At 45.3% G+C, this 15,822-nt stretch overlaps 1 protein-coding gene across 1 annotated transcript; it reads right to left on the minus strand.

Annotated features, from left to right (window-relative positions):
* Positions 1-5,831: 5,831 nt before the first annotated feature.
* Positions 5,832-15,611, minus strand: LOC310867079 (protein NLRC3-like; the record flags this gene model as incomplete). Its single annotated transcript, XM_083776874.1, has 5 exons — positions 5,832-5,994; positions 10,638-10,811; positions 11,251-11,424; positions 12,834-14,403; positions 15,344-15,611. 5 exons carry the CDS (start codon positions 15,609-15,611, stop codon positions 5,832-5,834), a joined length of 2,349 nt encoding a protein of 782 aa, XP_083633000.1.
* Positions 15,612-15,822: the final 211 nt, after the last annotated feature.

Below are 15,822 nucleotides of genomic sequence, written 5' to 3' on the forward strand. Positions count from 1 at the left end.
AGCCATTTTAAGCTCCCCGCAGCCATTATGGACGCCATCTTGAAAATGGCGGCTTTCTGGGAGGTTGATTTTGGTAAACTTTTAGTATGTTATTTAGCATGCCCAATACTACCAAAATCCATTGAAAAACCTTTTGTTGCAATTTGTTTGGGGTTAAGCACTTTTTTTTCATAGAATGACTCACCTAAATGTATTCAGTATCTTGGTGAATATACATGCACACGCCACCACCATGCCTGTTTAAATAATAAATAAATAAATCACCATCAAATTTGGTAAAAAAAATACATATTTAGCCCCATGCTCGAATGCCCCCGCCCCCCTGTCAAAAAGAGCTAAATTCCCTAAAACGAAAGAAAGCAACAAATGAAAGAAAATTAACACTCACCTTTTAGTTTCTCTAATAACAACCTAAAACATGAACCTTGGTTGAAAAAAACTAAAGATGTCCTTTAAGGGGGTTCCAGGGGTCCTTGGGGGGGTTCCAGGGGTCCTTCAGGGGGTCTACAAGCTGCCTGTGAGCGGCACAGCTGTGTGTGTTTTTGTGTGTACCACGGAATGTAATGATTTGATTGGCTGACGTCGTCATCATTATGATGCATGATGACAGTCAAGAGTGCCGCTCACTTCACACAGGTGTGATTCTTTGAATAATAATGAACATTGTATCAAAAACATATCTGGTCTTATCTGTCTGTCTCTCGTCATCATCATCATGATGATGATGTCACATGTGTAGTAACCATGGCGACCTGATGTGACCGTCGCATAGAGACTATCTCTGCTCACACAGAAACACTGAGGAGCCAGGCCTCCACAACCAGAACCCAACACATAGCGGTTCAGTGGACGTGATCTGGAAGGTGTGCAGGTGGGTCAGAGTGTCCTCTGAGGACACGTCATAGAAGGACAGAGTCCCAGCGGGACGGTCCACATACAGTGCTACTCTGTAGACCCCGTTGGAGTGTCCAGAGGGGCTGACAGGGAGGACAGTCATCTTCCCATTGTGGATGACAGAGTAACTGTTACCATCAGACACCAGACTCCAGGACATGACACTGCCTCCAAGCAGACAGCCACGTCCTTTCCTGCTGATTCTTCTGTCAGTCCCTGCTATCAGAACCGTTCCACTGCACTCTAACTCAGAGTAGCAGCGTTCGCTCACACTCTCTGCACTCAGAACCTGACTCGGTACATTAAACCTCTGAGGATGATCAGGATACTGATGACTCTGTCCCTCCACCAGTGCGACCTTCCTGTTGTCCTCAGACAGAGTGAGGTCATGGTGTGCTGTGTTTGTGTCCAGTGTGAGACGCTGGGAATCTGATGAGAAAACAACACAGTAAACATTAAATACATTATTCACTGACTGACACACACACACACACACACAAAGATGTGCACAGGCACATGCACGTACACACACACACGGAGATGTGCACGGGCACACGCACGTACACACACACACACAGAGATGTGCACGGGCAGTCGGGCACACGCACGTACACACACACACAGAGATGTGCAGGGGCGCACGCACGTACATGCACGTACACACACACACGAAGATGTGCACGGGCGCAGGCATGTGCATGCCCGTACACACACACACACACGTGAAGATGTGCATGGGCACACACACACACACACACACACACACGAAGATGTGCACGGGCTTACGCATGTACATGCCCGTACACACACACACACACACACACACGAAGATGTGCACAGGCACACACACACACACACACACACACACACACACACACACACACAAAGATGTGCACAAGCACACACACGGAGATGTGCACAGGCACACGCACGTACATGCACGTACACACACACACACACACACACACACACGAAGATGTGCATGGGTGCACGCACGTACATGCACGTAGACACACATACACACACAAAGATGTCCACGGACACATGCACGTACATGCCCGTACACACACACACACACACACACACACACATGAAGATGTGCACAGGCACACGCACTCACACACATAATTATGCACGTACACACACGAAGATGTGCACAGGCACACACACACACACACACACACACCCACACACACATATGCACGTACACACACGAAGATGTGCACAGGCACACACACACATATGCACGTACACACACTCACTCACACGAAGATGTGCACAGGCACACACACACATATGCACGCACACACACACACAAACACACACACATGAGGATGTGCACAGGCACATGCACGTACACACACACACACGAAGATGTGCACAGGCGCGCACACACACACACACACACACACAGGCACATGAAGATGTGCACGGGCACACACACACACACACAGGCACGTACACACACACACACACACACACACACATGAAGATGTGCACGGGCACACACACACACACACACACACACACACATATATGCACGCACACGCACACACACACACACACACACACACACACACACACACACACACACACACACACACACACACACACACACACACACACACACACACACACATGAAGATGTGAACAGTCACACGCACGTACATGCACGTACACACACACACACGCACAAATATGTGCACGGGCGCACGCACATACACACACACACACACACACACATGAAGATGTGCACGGACACGTGCACGTACATGCCAGTACACACACACATACAAAGATGTGCACGGGCACAGGCACGTACACACAAACGAAGATGTGCACAGGCACACGCACTCACGAAGATGTGCACAGGCACACGCACTCACGAAGATGTTCACAGGCACACGCACTCACGAAGATGTGCAAAGGCACATGCACGTATATACACACACACACACACACACACACACACGTACACACACACACATGAAGATGTGCACAGGCACACGCATGCACACACACATGAAGACGTGTACAGGCACAGGCAAACACACACGCAGCCTTAACCCTTCATCGACCGGTGTCTCTCAGGGCTCTGTACCACTGGTTCTCAACCTGTGGATTGGGACCCCAATATTATTATGGGGGGTCCCCAGTTCAGTTATGATTATTGTGGGGGGTCCCCAGTTCAGTTATGATTATTGTGGGGGGTCCCCAGTTCAGATATGATTATTGTGGGGGGTCCCCAGTTCAGAGACTCGTAGCGCGGCAGACAGACAAGCAGGCAGGCAGGCAGGCAGACAGACAGACAGACAGACAGACAGACAGACAGACGACAGACGACAGACAGACAGACAGACAGACAGACAGACAGACAGACAGACAGACAGACAGACACTCACATCTTGAAAGGAGTCGAGGATTAATCCAGTGATCTATCCATTGTTCTCCTCCATGATTCACACTGTAGGAAGAAATGATAAAACATTTCTATGAATGATACAGAGAGTATGAACATGCATCACTTCATTAAGACTCTTCAGCTCACATTCACCATTAAACATTTATTGAATAAAGCAGTGGTTCTCAACCAGTGGTCCGGGGACCACGAGTGGTCCTTAAGCATTATGTTATACTTTAGCTATTGAAAAATAGCAGATCTACAAGCTTATAGTGCACCACAGAGTGGCGCGCTACGAGCTTGTAGGTCTGCTATTTTTTTTAAATCGTGAAAATATGGCACAAATCTTTGAATATATATTTTTTCAGAGCGAACGTTTTTTTTCCCGATGTCAGGCCTAAATATACTTTAGCTATTGAAAAATAGCAGATCTACGAGCTTGTAGATCTTCTATCTTTGAAAAATCGTGAAAATGTGGTGCAAATCTTTGAATATATAGTCTTTCAGAGCGAACGTTTTTAACTCAAATATTTGCTTCAGTGACCAATTTCGGGGGTAGACTACTTGATATGAAATAGTTTGAGCACCACTGATATACTGTAGAAATATAGGTTTTTCAGGAAACTGTCATGATTTACAAGACATTATCTTAATTTTGACGTCAGGCCTAAATGGGTTAAGGGGGCTCCAGGTGGGCCAATCAAATCCACTTTATTTATAAAGCAAATTTGTATACAACAAGGTTGAAACAAAGTGCTGTACACAAAGAAATACTAAAATATCAAAGAAAAAAGAAAAAACAACAACAGTACATAAACAGGGCAACATAAGGACACAATGCAGTGGAAGCAGCAACTCTTAATCATTATGTTCAAATGCCAAGGAGTACAAGTGAGTTTTCAGACGTGATTTAAACACAGACAAGGACTGAGAAGCTCTGCCATGAGGTGGAAGTTCATTCCACAGTGTAGACGCTACAACGGGAAATGACCTATTCCCCCCCGGGCGGGATTTCAGCTTTGATTTAGGGATCTTGAGAAGTGACTGGTCAGTCGACCTCAGGCCCTTGTCGATACTTTGGGAGCTACAAGTTCCGATATATAGACTGGTGCCAACTAAATGATGGAGAGTTGGTAACAAAGTGGACCCTTACAGATCTTTAACTCTTGAGACCCTCCCGGGTGCTTTTGGTTTCATTTTACGCTCTCAAGAGTTAAATTACTGTTAAACATCTGCATTAATTAATTTAAAAGAAGTCTCCACAATTAGAGAATGTAGAATAATTGTTATTAACGTTTGCCTGTTTCTCTACAACACAATATTGTTATATACGAAGGTTAGGAGATTTGGTCAGAAGTGTCTTTTAACCCATTTAAGCCTGACGTGGAAATAAAAAAAAAGTCTTCTAAATCCTGATAGTTTTCTGAAAAACCTTCTATATCGTCAGTGTTGCTCAGCCTTTTTCACGTCAATAACCCACAGAATTATCTGTATTTGGCTGCAGACCCCCATCTGAAAATATGTTGTTTTAGGGATACCACAGAAGCAAAGATTTGAGTGAAAATGTTCGCTCTGAAAGAAAATATATTCAAAGATTTGCGCCGCATTCTAATGATTTAAAAATTATCAAATAGCAACAAAAAACAAATAGGCGCGCTATGAGCTTGTAGATCTGCTATTTTTCAATAGCTAAAGTATAACATAATGCTTAAAACACCAACAGTGATACTTTTAATTGGTTTCATATTTGTAAAGCCCACACACAGACGTACACTGTGTTCAAAAGCACCGATTTATTGCAGAGAAAATATAACAGAGATAGGTTTGCATCCGACATACTAAAATATGTACACCCAAAACTGCTGAGTCAATCTAAGGTCGCCTTCACACCAGAACGCTTTACTGCGATTAAAACCAATCCTGATGCACACGTTTGGCAGGTGTGAAGCCTCATTCGAATCCTAATCAAAGAACCGCATTCTACTCTGCCAAAAAACGGGGGTTTCGCTTCGCTTCCAATCACACTTGATTTCGATTCGGTGCAGGTGGGATTGCAATCACATCAAATAAAGGAAATGAAGCAGACAATGTGGCGGCTGAATGAGGAGTAAAGTTGGAGACGGAGAAGGGATATTTTACGCAGCGAGATGTCCCGTTACCATGAATAGACGTGATCGAATGAGGAGAACGAAAATATGGTCAGATGAGCACATTAAGTTAACACGTAAAAACACTGCAGTGTACAGAGCTGTCTGTCTGTCTGTCTGTCTGTCTGTCTGTCTGTAAACATGGAGGGCTGTCACTGTGTGCGGGGATCCAAGTGCTGGAGACTTTCTTCATATTGTTTAAATATTTAAAAAAATTAAACACATGCTTAAGCATGATCTATAAACTGTATAGCTAACATGGCATGTGCATAGTAGCATACTAATTTAATATGATGATCGGATAGCCTAATCTATAAGAGTTTGTAAACTAATTCCATTTAGGCCGGACCTATTTTTAACCAAGATGGATGGACACAGTCCAAGTCGACTCACTTGACAGTCTCCAGTCCAGCAGAGAGCAGCGTCTGCTCAGCATCTCCTCCTGGGTGGTTACGGCTGAGGTCCACATGCTTCAGATGGGAGGAGGGGTTGAGGGCTACAGCTGAAGCCAGAGAAGAACAGCCTTTCTCTGTGATCGCACAGCCTGACAACCTGCAGAGATATCCACACTTTAACAAACTGCTGTTGATGCTCCAGTACAGAGAAAACTCTATTTACCTCAGAGTCTGCAGTACAGATCCACACAGAATAAAACTCTATTTACCTCAGAGTCTGCAGTACAGATCCACACAGAATAAAACTCTATTTACCTCAGAGTCTACAGTACAGATCCACACAGAATAAAACTCTATTTACCTCAGAGTAAATCCTTCTCCATACTTTCAAGGCCATCCATAACCTCGCCCCCCCATACCCGTCTGACCTTGTCCACGTCAACGTCCCCACCCGGTCTCTCAGGTCTGCCTCCTCCCTCACCCTGAAAGTCCTCCCAGCCCGTCTGTCCACCATGGGGTCAAGGCAGGCCTATGACTCGGCGTGACCTGTGTTTTCTGCTGCAAGCTGTGTTTTGTTCTGCTTTTAACTGTTTTTGTACTGTTTTTAACATGTACGGCGACCTTGAGTGCCCTGAAAGGCGCCTTATAAATAAAATGTGTGGTAGTATGATATGGTTGAATGCATGAGATGTCTTTAAGGGGGAAAACGGATGTGACGTCAGTGCATGTTGACGCGGGCAGCGGATACGAGGGAAGTTTGTGTACACTACTACGACTGGATGTTACGGAGATTTATTGTGCTGTTGCAAATAAAATACTACAGAGCTTATAGCGTTGTGAAGAGCCTTTATGGAATAACATGATATGGTGTCAGATCTGGGCAACGTATAAGCGAGTTTTTTTTTAAGAGAGAAAAAAAAAGAAAGAAAGACGAAAGCGTTTGTGCAGTGAATGGCAGACGAGGAAATGGCGCAACCTACACCTACAGCTACGTTCACCATACAGCCTCCGGAGCCTTTCGATTTCACCAAACCACAAGAATGGGAGCGTTGGATCCGCAGATTTGACCGTTTTCGACTTGCAAGCAACCTGAACGTGACGTCGGACGAACACCAGGTGAACACTTTAGTGTATTGCATGGGCGATGAGGCCGAAGATGTGCTAAGAGGGCTAACGCTAACGGCAGACGAGAAGAAAAACTACACGTCTGTTAGGGGGAGCTTTGATGCATTTTTTGTGCCTAAAAAGAATGTAATCTACGAAAGAGCCAAGTTTAATCTACGTGTGCAACAGCCGGGAGAAACTGTGGATTCTTTCATCACCGCGCTGCATGGGTTGTCTGAACATTGCAACTATGGGCAGCTACACCACGAGCTGATCCGGGACAGGATAGTGGTTGGCCTGAGAAATGTCTCGCTGTCGGAAAAGCTACAACTAGACCCTAACCTAACCCTTCAAACTGCTATTGCAAAGGCGAGGCAAGCGGAAGAAGTTAAAAGACAGCAGTCTGACTTAAGAGGTGAAGACACCAGTGCTAACAGGGGTGCTAACGTTGATGCTGTCCATGCCAAGAGCTACAGGAAGCCTACTTTCCCCTCAAAGCCTCAAAGACAGCCTCAGACACAGACGCAGGGCAGGTATAGACCAAATGCAGGGTCACAGCCTAACTCAAAAGCCTGTTACAGATGTGGTAGAATGCCCTCACATGGAATGATGGACTGCCCTGCTAAAGATGTTATGTGCCATAACTGTGGAAAAAGGGGACATTACGGAAAAGTGTGCAGAAGCGGTGCAAGATCTCTGAATGCCGTCACTACTGAGGAGGAGGAAGAAGACAGCTTTTTCTTGGGATCTGTGGACGCTGGAGAAGACCCGTGGACTGTGCAGCTACAAGTGAGACAGAAAATTGTGTGCTTTAAAATAGACACTGGTGCTGATGTCACTGCCCTGCCAGCCGACGTGTACTATGACATAATAGGGGGGCAGGATGTGAAGCACCTGGCAAAGTCAACACGCCCATTGTTTGGGCCAGGTGGCAATGTACTCTCCGTCCTGGGTGTAGCCAGAGAAACGCTGCGCAGTGGTGACCAGGAAGCCACAGAGTACATCTATGTTGTGCAGGACCTACATGCTGCGCTGTTGGGGAGGCCTGCCATTGAACAGCTTCAGCTTGTGCACAGAGTTCACAATATCACCATGGACACAGTGAAGCAACAGTATCCGAAGCTGTGTTGTGGCTTAGGTCTTGTTCAGAGGCCTTACGCAATTAAACTGAAGCTGGGAGCTGTGCCCTTCTCTCTCCACACACCACGCAGAGTCCCTCTGCCGCTCATGGGGACGGTGAAGGAGGAGATCGATCGCATGGAGGAGATGGGCGTAATCACCAAGATTGAGGAGCCGACTGATTGGTGTGCCGGAATGGTAGTGGTGCCAAAGAGGTCAGGTGCAGTTCACATCTGTGTGGACTTTACTAAGATGAACGAAGCAGTCTGCAGAGAAAAAATTATCCTACCTTCTGTCGAACACACTCTGGGCATGCTGGCTGGTGCTACAGTATTCAGCAAGTTAGATGCTAATATGGGCTTTTGGCAGATACCTTTGACAAAAGACTCTGCTAAATACACCACCTTCATCACGCCTTTTGGGCGCTACTATTTTAATCGCTTACCTTTTGGCATAGCGTCGGCCCCTGAGCACTTCCAACGGATGATGGTGACCGAGGTGACCTGTGGGCTAGCAGGGGTGCTGTGTCACATGGATGACGTCCTTGTGTGGGGGAAGACGCAGGAAGAGCACGATACACGGCTACATGCAGTGCTGGAGAAAGCACAGAAGGCCGGCATTACGCTCAACATGGACAAATGTGAGCTCACACGCCACACAGTCAAGTTCCTTGGCCATGTGATTTCAGCACATGGGGTGACGCCGGATCCGGAGAAGACGAGGGCAGTACAGGAGATGGATGCACCTAAAAATGTCAGTGAACTCAGAAGTTTTCTGGGCATGGTCAATCAGCTGGGACGCTTCCTGCCTAATCTGGCAGAAAAGGACAAAGTGCTACGAGACCTAGAAAAACCACTGGTATTGGGGGACAGAGCAGCAGGCAGCCTTTAATCAGTTGAAATCAGAGCTGTCATCCACACCAGTGCTCACACTGTACAACCCAAACAGTGTACTGAAGATCTCTGCTGATGCCTCTTCCTTTGGCCTGGGGGCTGTTCTGCTGCAGAAGAGTGACGCCCAGTGGTCGCCGGTAGCATATGCATCCAGGTCGATGACACCGACAGAACAGCGATATGCTCAAGTGGAGAAGGAGGCACTGGCTGCGACGTGGGCATGTGAAAGGTTCAGCTGCTTCATTCTGGGCAGGCCATTCCAGCTGGAAACTGACCATAAACCGCTGGTGAGCCTGCTGGGAGGGAAAGCTTTGGACGACCTCCCACGAGAATCCAGAGATTTAGGATGAGGCTCATGAGATACAACTACACAGTCAACCATGTCGCTGGCAAAAGCCTGTGGACTGCTGACACTCTGTCTCGTGCTCCTCTGAGAGCCACGAGAGCACACGAAACAAGCCTACTAGAGGACACCAACATCTACATGGACTCTGTCATCGGCAACCTGCCTGTCGGTGGGGATTATCTGAGCAACCTACGTGAGCAGTTGAGAGCGGACAGCGCATGCTCTGCAATGATGAGGTACTGCGCAGACGGCTGGCCTGACAAGAGCCAACTGCAGGGTGCGTTGAGGCAGTACTGGGCGGAGAGAGCGGTGTTGACTGTACATGATGGACTGCTGCTGCGGGGCACGAGGCTCGAGCCTTGCGAGATGATGTGCTGCAGAGGCTACATGAGGGACACCTGGGGGTGACAAAGTGTAGGAGTGTCCAGGTGCCCCAGGGCACGCTGAGGAGGAACCGGCATCATCTGGTGCCACTACAGACCGGCGGCGGATTGATCGACGACGCAGGGGCGCCGGTGGGGGAGGATTTGCCTGCTCCAGAGCCGACTCTCCCTGTGGTGACATCACCTGTCAGAGGGGATCCCACAGAGACTGTGCGTACCAGGTCTGGAAGGGAGGTTAGACTGTGTGAATTGTTATGCTCTAATGTTACCGTTTCTATACCTGAAAAGTTTAAGTTGAGAATTCTAGTATGGAATTATTTAAGGTATATTATCTAGTATTTTGCATGTTCAAACAGGGACAGCTAAGGAACAGGTCTTCCAGCAAAGAGGGCAGAATAGCCCCTTAAGACCTGCAGAGACAAAGGTAGTCCACCCTTTGTTCTCACAGAAAGGGAGATGTGGTAGTATGATATGGTTGAATGCATGAGATGTCTTTAAGGGGGAAAACGGATGTGTCGTGAATGCATGTTGACGCGGGCAGCGGATACGAGGGAAGTTTGTGTACACTACTACGACTGGATGTTACGGAGATTTATTGTGCTGTTGCAAATAAAATACTACAGAGCTTATAGCGTTGTGAAGAGCCTTTATGGAATAACATGACAAAATGTATTATTATTATTATTATTAGAGTCTGCAGTACAGATCCACACAGAATAAAACTCTATTTACCTCAGAGTCTGCAGTACAGATCCACACAGAATAAAACTCTATTTACCTCAGAGTCTGCAGTACAGATCCACACAGAATAAAACTCTATTTACCTCAGAGTCTGCAGTACAGATCCACACAGGATACAACTCTATTTACCTCAGAGTCTGCATTACAGATCCACACAGGATAAAACTCTATTTACCTCAGAGTCTGCAGTACAGATCCACACAGGATAATTTACCTCAGAGTCTGCAGGTGACAATGTGGACTCTTCACTCCGGCACATAGAAGCTCAATTCCAGAGTCCTGCAGGTTGTTCAAAGTCAGGTCTAATTCTCTCAAATGGGAAGGATTGGAGGCGAGAGCCGAGGCCAGAACTTCACAGCTTCTCTCCGACAACCAGCAGTTCTTCAGACTAAATGAAGAATACAACCAGATGAGGAGGGGGAGAGAGAGAGAGAGAGAGAGAGAGAGAGAGAGAGAGAGAGAGAGAGAGAGAGAGGGAGAGAGAGAGAGATTTTAAGACGAAGAAAATACGTATTCAGACCTACAAGCTCATAGCACGCCACTCGGTGGTGCGCTATGAGCTTGTAGATCTGCTATTTTTCAATAGCTAAAGCATAACAATGCTGACACCAAAAGGGGTTCCCGCCAAAAATGGGTTAAATGTAGTATCTCAGCATAAAGACTACATACATTAGTCACTGTATCTTATCAATATTAAGGTCAGTGTGAGTTACCATGATATCAAACCTTATGCACACTTAAAATAAAGTACCACCTCCATAATAACTGCATTATAATCACTTACTATAACAGAACGTAACCAAATAAAAATGGTAAATTAATCTGACCTGAGAATCTCCAGACAACAGTTTGGGCTCTTCAGTGCAGCACAGATGAGATCCACTCCGGAATCCTTCAAGACGTTTCCACTCAAGTCCAGTTCTCTCAAATGGGACGGATTGGAGCTGAGAGCTGAAGCCACAACTTCAATGTGTTCCTTCTTGAGGTTACAGCCAGCAAGTCTGTAATTACAGATTAAATGTAAAATCAGAGATGATCAAAACAGAACAGACCACGTTCACTGTCAAAGAGGTTCCCTGTGGAGCGGTCTGAAATGTGTGTGTGTGTGGATACTTTTCTGACTAAGCAAATAAGAGGCATATTGAATTTATATGTTATCATACCTTTCCACTGTTTTCAATTGATTGGAATACAAACATTAAATAATGAAAATAACAACTCGTTGCTGTTGCTCCACTCTGACAGTGAAGTGAAGAAATGTTCTGTCAACAGCCTGTACGACCGCATGACATTGTTAAATATTTTGGTTTGCTTAACAAAGTCCTCTGTGAACGCTAAGCAGACCTATTGCAAAATGCAACAACGTAAACATTTGGTCCTTGATCCAGACCTTGTAAGCAAACGTTAGGTGTGAAAGGCACCTAAAATATCTTCAATCTATTCTTCAGACATTAGCAGGATGTCAGTAAGAATAGAGAACAGAGAAGTGGAAGATAGATGGAAATCGTGTAACTTACATTTAAATGTATTAAGTAACAACGTAATGACCAAGCTCATTGTTTAAAAGACCATCCTCTGTACAGTTCATGTTTAGAACGTTTTGTGCATTTTGATCAAACTGTCGGGGGCTGACCAGCCTGCGTGGGGGCTTACTGATGTCTAGTTACGCCCCTGATACTCAACACCAATTAAGAATTAACATTAATATAAATATCATTCAAAACTAGGGGATGACACTATGACAGAACACATTCAACCACTCATAGTGTCATCAGAGGTGTTTAGTGTTTTACCCATTTTGACCTGAAATCAGATAAAAAAAATCAAAGAAATGTCTTCTACATCCTGACAGTTTTCTGAAAAAGCTGTTTCTATGTCAGTCGTTCTTTGATTTTTCAAAAATAGCAGACCTACAAGCTCGTAGCGCGCCACCGAGTGGTGTGCTACGAGCTTGTAGATCTGATATTTTTCAATAGCTAAAGCATAACAATGCTGACACCAAAAGGGGTTCCTGGCCAAAATGGGTTAAATGTAGTATCTCAGCATAAAGACTACATACATTAGTCACTGTATCTTATCAATATTAAGGTCAGTGTGAGTTACCATGATATCAAACCTTATCCTCACTTCAAATAAAGTACCACCTCCATAATAACTGCATTATAATCACTTACTATAACAGAACGTAACCAAATAAAAATAAAAATGGTAAATTAATCTGACCTGAGAATCTCGTATCTCAGCATAAAGACTACATACATTAGTCACTGTATCTTATCAATATTAAGGTCAGTGTGAGTTACCATGATATCAAACCTTATCCACACTTCAAATAAAGTACCACCTCCATAATAACTGCATTATAAGTACTTACTATAACAGAACTGCCTGAACCAGCAGACCTCCTAACCGTCTCTGGTTGTCCTCCAGTGAGAGACCATGAAGGAAACGGACAAAGAGGTCCAGGTGGCCCTTTTCGCTCTGCAGAGCTTTGTGCATAGCAGCCTTCAGGAAGTCAGACAGGGAGCTTTTGTGGTTGAACTCATCATTGTTCAGGAATGCCTTCAGGACCGCCAAGTTCTTCAGAGCCAAGTTATTCAGAGTGAAGAAGGAGAACCATCGCCACTTGTTCTTCTGTGTGAAACAGTCAAACAGGTAGACAGCAGCCAGAAACTCCTGGATGCTCAGATGAACAAAAGAGTAGACGGTTTTACCCTGGTTGTATTTACTGTCTGGTTTGAAGATCTCTGTGCACAGTCCTGAGTCCACTGGGCCCTCTCTGATGTCAATTCCACATCTCTCCAGGTCTTCTTGGTAGAAAATGATGTTGCTTTTCTGCAGGTGTTCAAACGCCAGCTGTCCCAGCCTCAGGAGAAAAGCTTTATCTGCCTCTGTGAGTTCCTCTTGTTTCCCACCATGCCTTAACCACTTCCTCTTCGTCAAAACAAACAGGAAGTGGCTGTAAATCCCAGCCAGGGTCTTGGGGAGCTCTCCTCTCTCATCCGTCTGCAACATGTGCTGCAGAACATCGACAATGATCGAACAGTAGAACGGGGTTTCACACATGATGTGGAGTTGCTTCGATGCTTTGATGTGTGAGATGATTCTCTCGAAATGAGAAGCCTGCTTCTCATTTCTGCATCTCTTCTGGATGTACTTCACCATCGCGTCATCAGTGAACCCTCTCACCTCCGTCATCACGTCAACCAAGCCATCAGGGATCTGTTTGGCTGCTGCAGGGCGTGTGGTTATCCAGAGGTGAGCAGAGCGAAGCAGGTTCCCTTTGATGAGGTTGACCAGTAGAACTTCCAGAGGGACAGCCTTGGTCAAATCATTAGAGCAGTCATGCTTAGTTTCAAAGTCCAGCTTCAAGTGGCATTCATCGTAACCATCCAGAACAAACATAACTTTGAAAGGACTCTGGTCGTAGTTGGCGTTTCCTGACATCTGCATCTCAGTGAAGATGTAATCAAGACCATCTTCTGGAATGCATTTGGTTACGTAAATGCATTCGTGGATAAGCTGTGCCAAACTAAACTCTCGCCCCTTGAGCAAATTGAGCTGGCGGAATGGGAGCAGGAAGATGAGATGGGGATCTTGGGGATCTTGATATTTCTTCTTTGCCCAGTCAGAGAGAAACTTGTGTACGAGAAAGGTTTTCCCGACTCCAGCGTCACCAGTGGACAACACTGTTCTTATGGGTTTGTTTGGTCGATAAGGGTGTTTGTAGATTTTACTGAGTTGGACATCCTGGCCTGCGTTCTTCCTCTCCATCAGAGTGACCACAGGATCGCTGCTGATCTTTGTTTTATCAATATGCGTGACGGTGAGACGCGAGTAAGATTCTTCAAATTCCTTCTTGTCCTCCGTTGGTACTGCCCCTACAGGTAAAGACGCAAATGGTTCCCTAACGTTTGTCTGGAGCTTCTCTTGGTAGTGTGTAATAGGATGGTCACCTTTTCGTGTTTTCACCAGGACAGCTGAAAGGAACAAAGCAATTCATTTAGAAATTGAGAGAAATTAGCAGATAGGGACATTATTGTTAACATAACAGGAAATAACAGGGAAATTAATAGAACGGCATGATTTGTTTACATGATAAATAACATGTTACGACTTCACTTGTTTTACTAAATATAATTTAATTAATGCCATAATGGAAGTCAATGAGACAAGGAGTATTGCATCAGAGTGATGTCACAGATACCTGACGTTTCCAATACTTCAGATCTTCAACAGAACTAATTAAGTCTAACTAACGAAGGCCTCATCCAGACTCAGCGTTTGTGAAATATGACACATTTAAAGTGTTTGTTATTTAATAGCCATGTAAATGGTAAATGGTGCATTTATATAGCGCCTTTATCGAAGGCGCGTTACATAGATTGTGTATTACATTCACCCATTCACACACACATTGAAACACGGATGGCAGCGGAAACCATGCAATGCACCAACCTGCACATCAGGAGCAATTAGGGGTTCAGTGTCTTGCTCAAGGACACTTCGACACTAACTCTGGGAGAGCCCGGGTTCGAACTGGCAACCTTGCGGTTACCATCCGGCCACTCTTACCCTGAGCCACCGCCGCCCCCTAGTGGCCACTCTACCCCTGAGCCACCGGCGCCCCTATCCATGTGCCATGTGCATTAACTGGGGGGTCCTTCCCATTACATCCGTTATATCTGTTTTTGAAAAGCACCTTTTTACATAAAGGACCCACAAAGTGCTTCTTCGTTTATTTATTCTCAGAAACTCTTCATGTTTTGTTCTCATAAAGGTTCTGCCAAAAGTTCTAGGCGATATACTGTGTATATATATATATATATATATATATATATATATATATATATATATATATATATATATACTGTGTTTGTGAGCGGTTTCAATAAAGTGTTAACTTGTCTCTTCATCTACCTTTTGGTGTGTTCGGAAAGCTCTCCACTAGATCCTTCCTGCGGATCTTCTCCAGAACATTCTTCAGGATCTGATCTGCATTACTGGTGTATGTCTGCACGATCAGATCCACAGTCTTCATCCTGGCAGCGTTCTCCAGAAGGTACTTTGGGATCGGCTGGAGACCTTCCAGGTTTACAGGTAGTTGGAGATGCCACTGGAACTTCTCAAACTCCTCGTTTCCCAGATCCTCCAGAATGTCCAACATGCGGTCCTTATGTGTCTCCATGGTCTAGTCCTGTAGAAACAGAGGATGTTAACATCTCCATGGTCTAGTCCTGTAGAAACAGAGGATGTTAACATCTCCATGGTCTAGTCCTGTAGAAACAGAGGATGTTAACATATCCATGGTCTAGTCCTGTAGAAACAGAGGATGTTAACATCTCCATGGTCTAGTCCTGTAGAAACAGAGGATGTTAACATCTCCATGGTCTAGTCCT

The sequence above is a fragment of the Protomyctophum parallelum genome (genome assembly GCF_964188405.1).
Source record: "Protomyctophum parallelum genome assembly, chromosome: 11".
In the NCBI taxonomy this organism is placed as follows: Eukaryota; Metazoa; Chordata; class Actinopteri; order Myctophiformes; family Myctophidae; genus Protomyctophum; species Protomyctophum parallelum.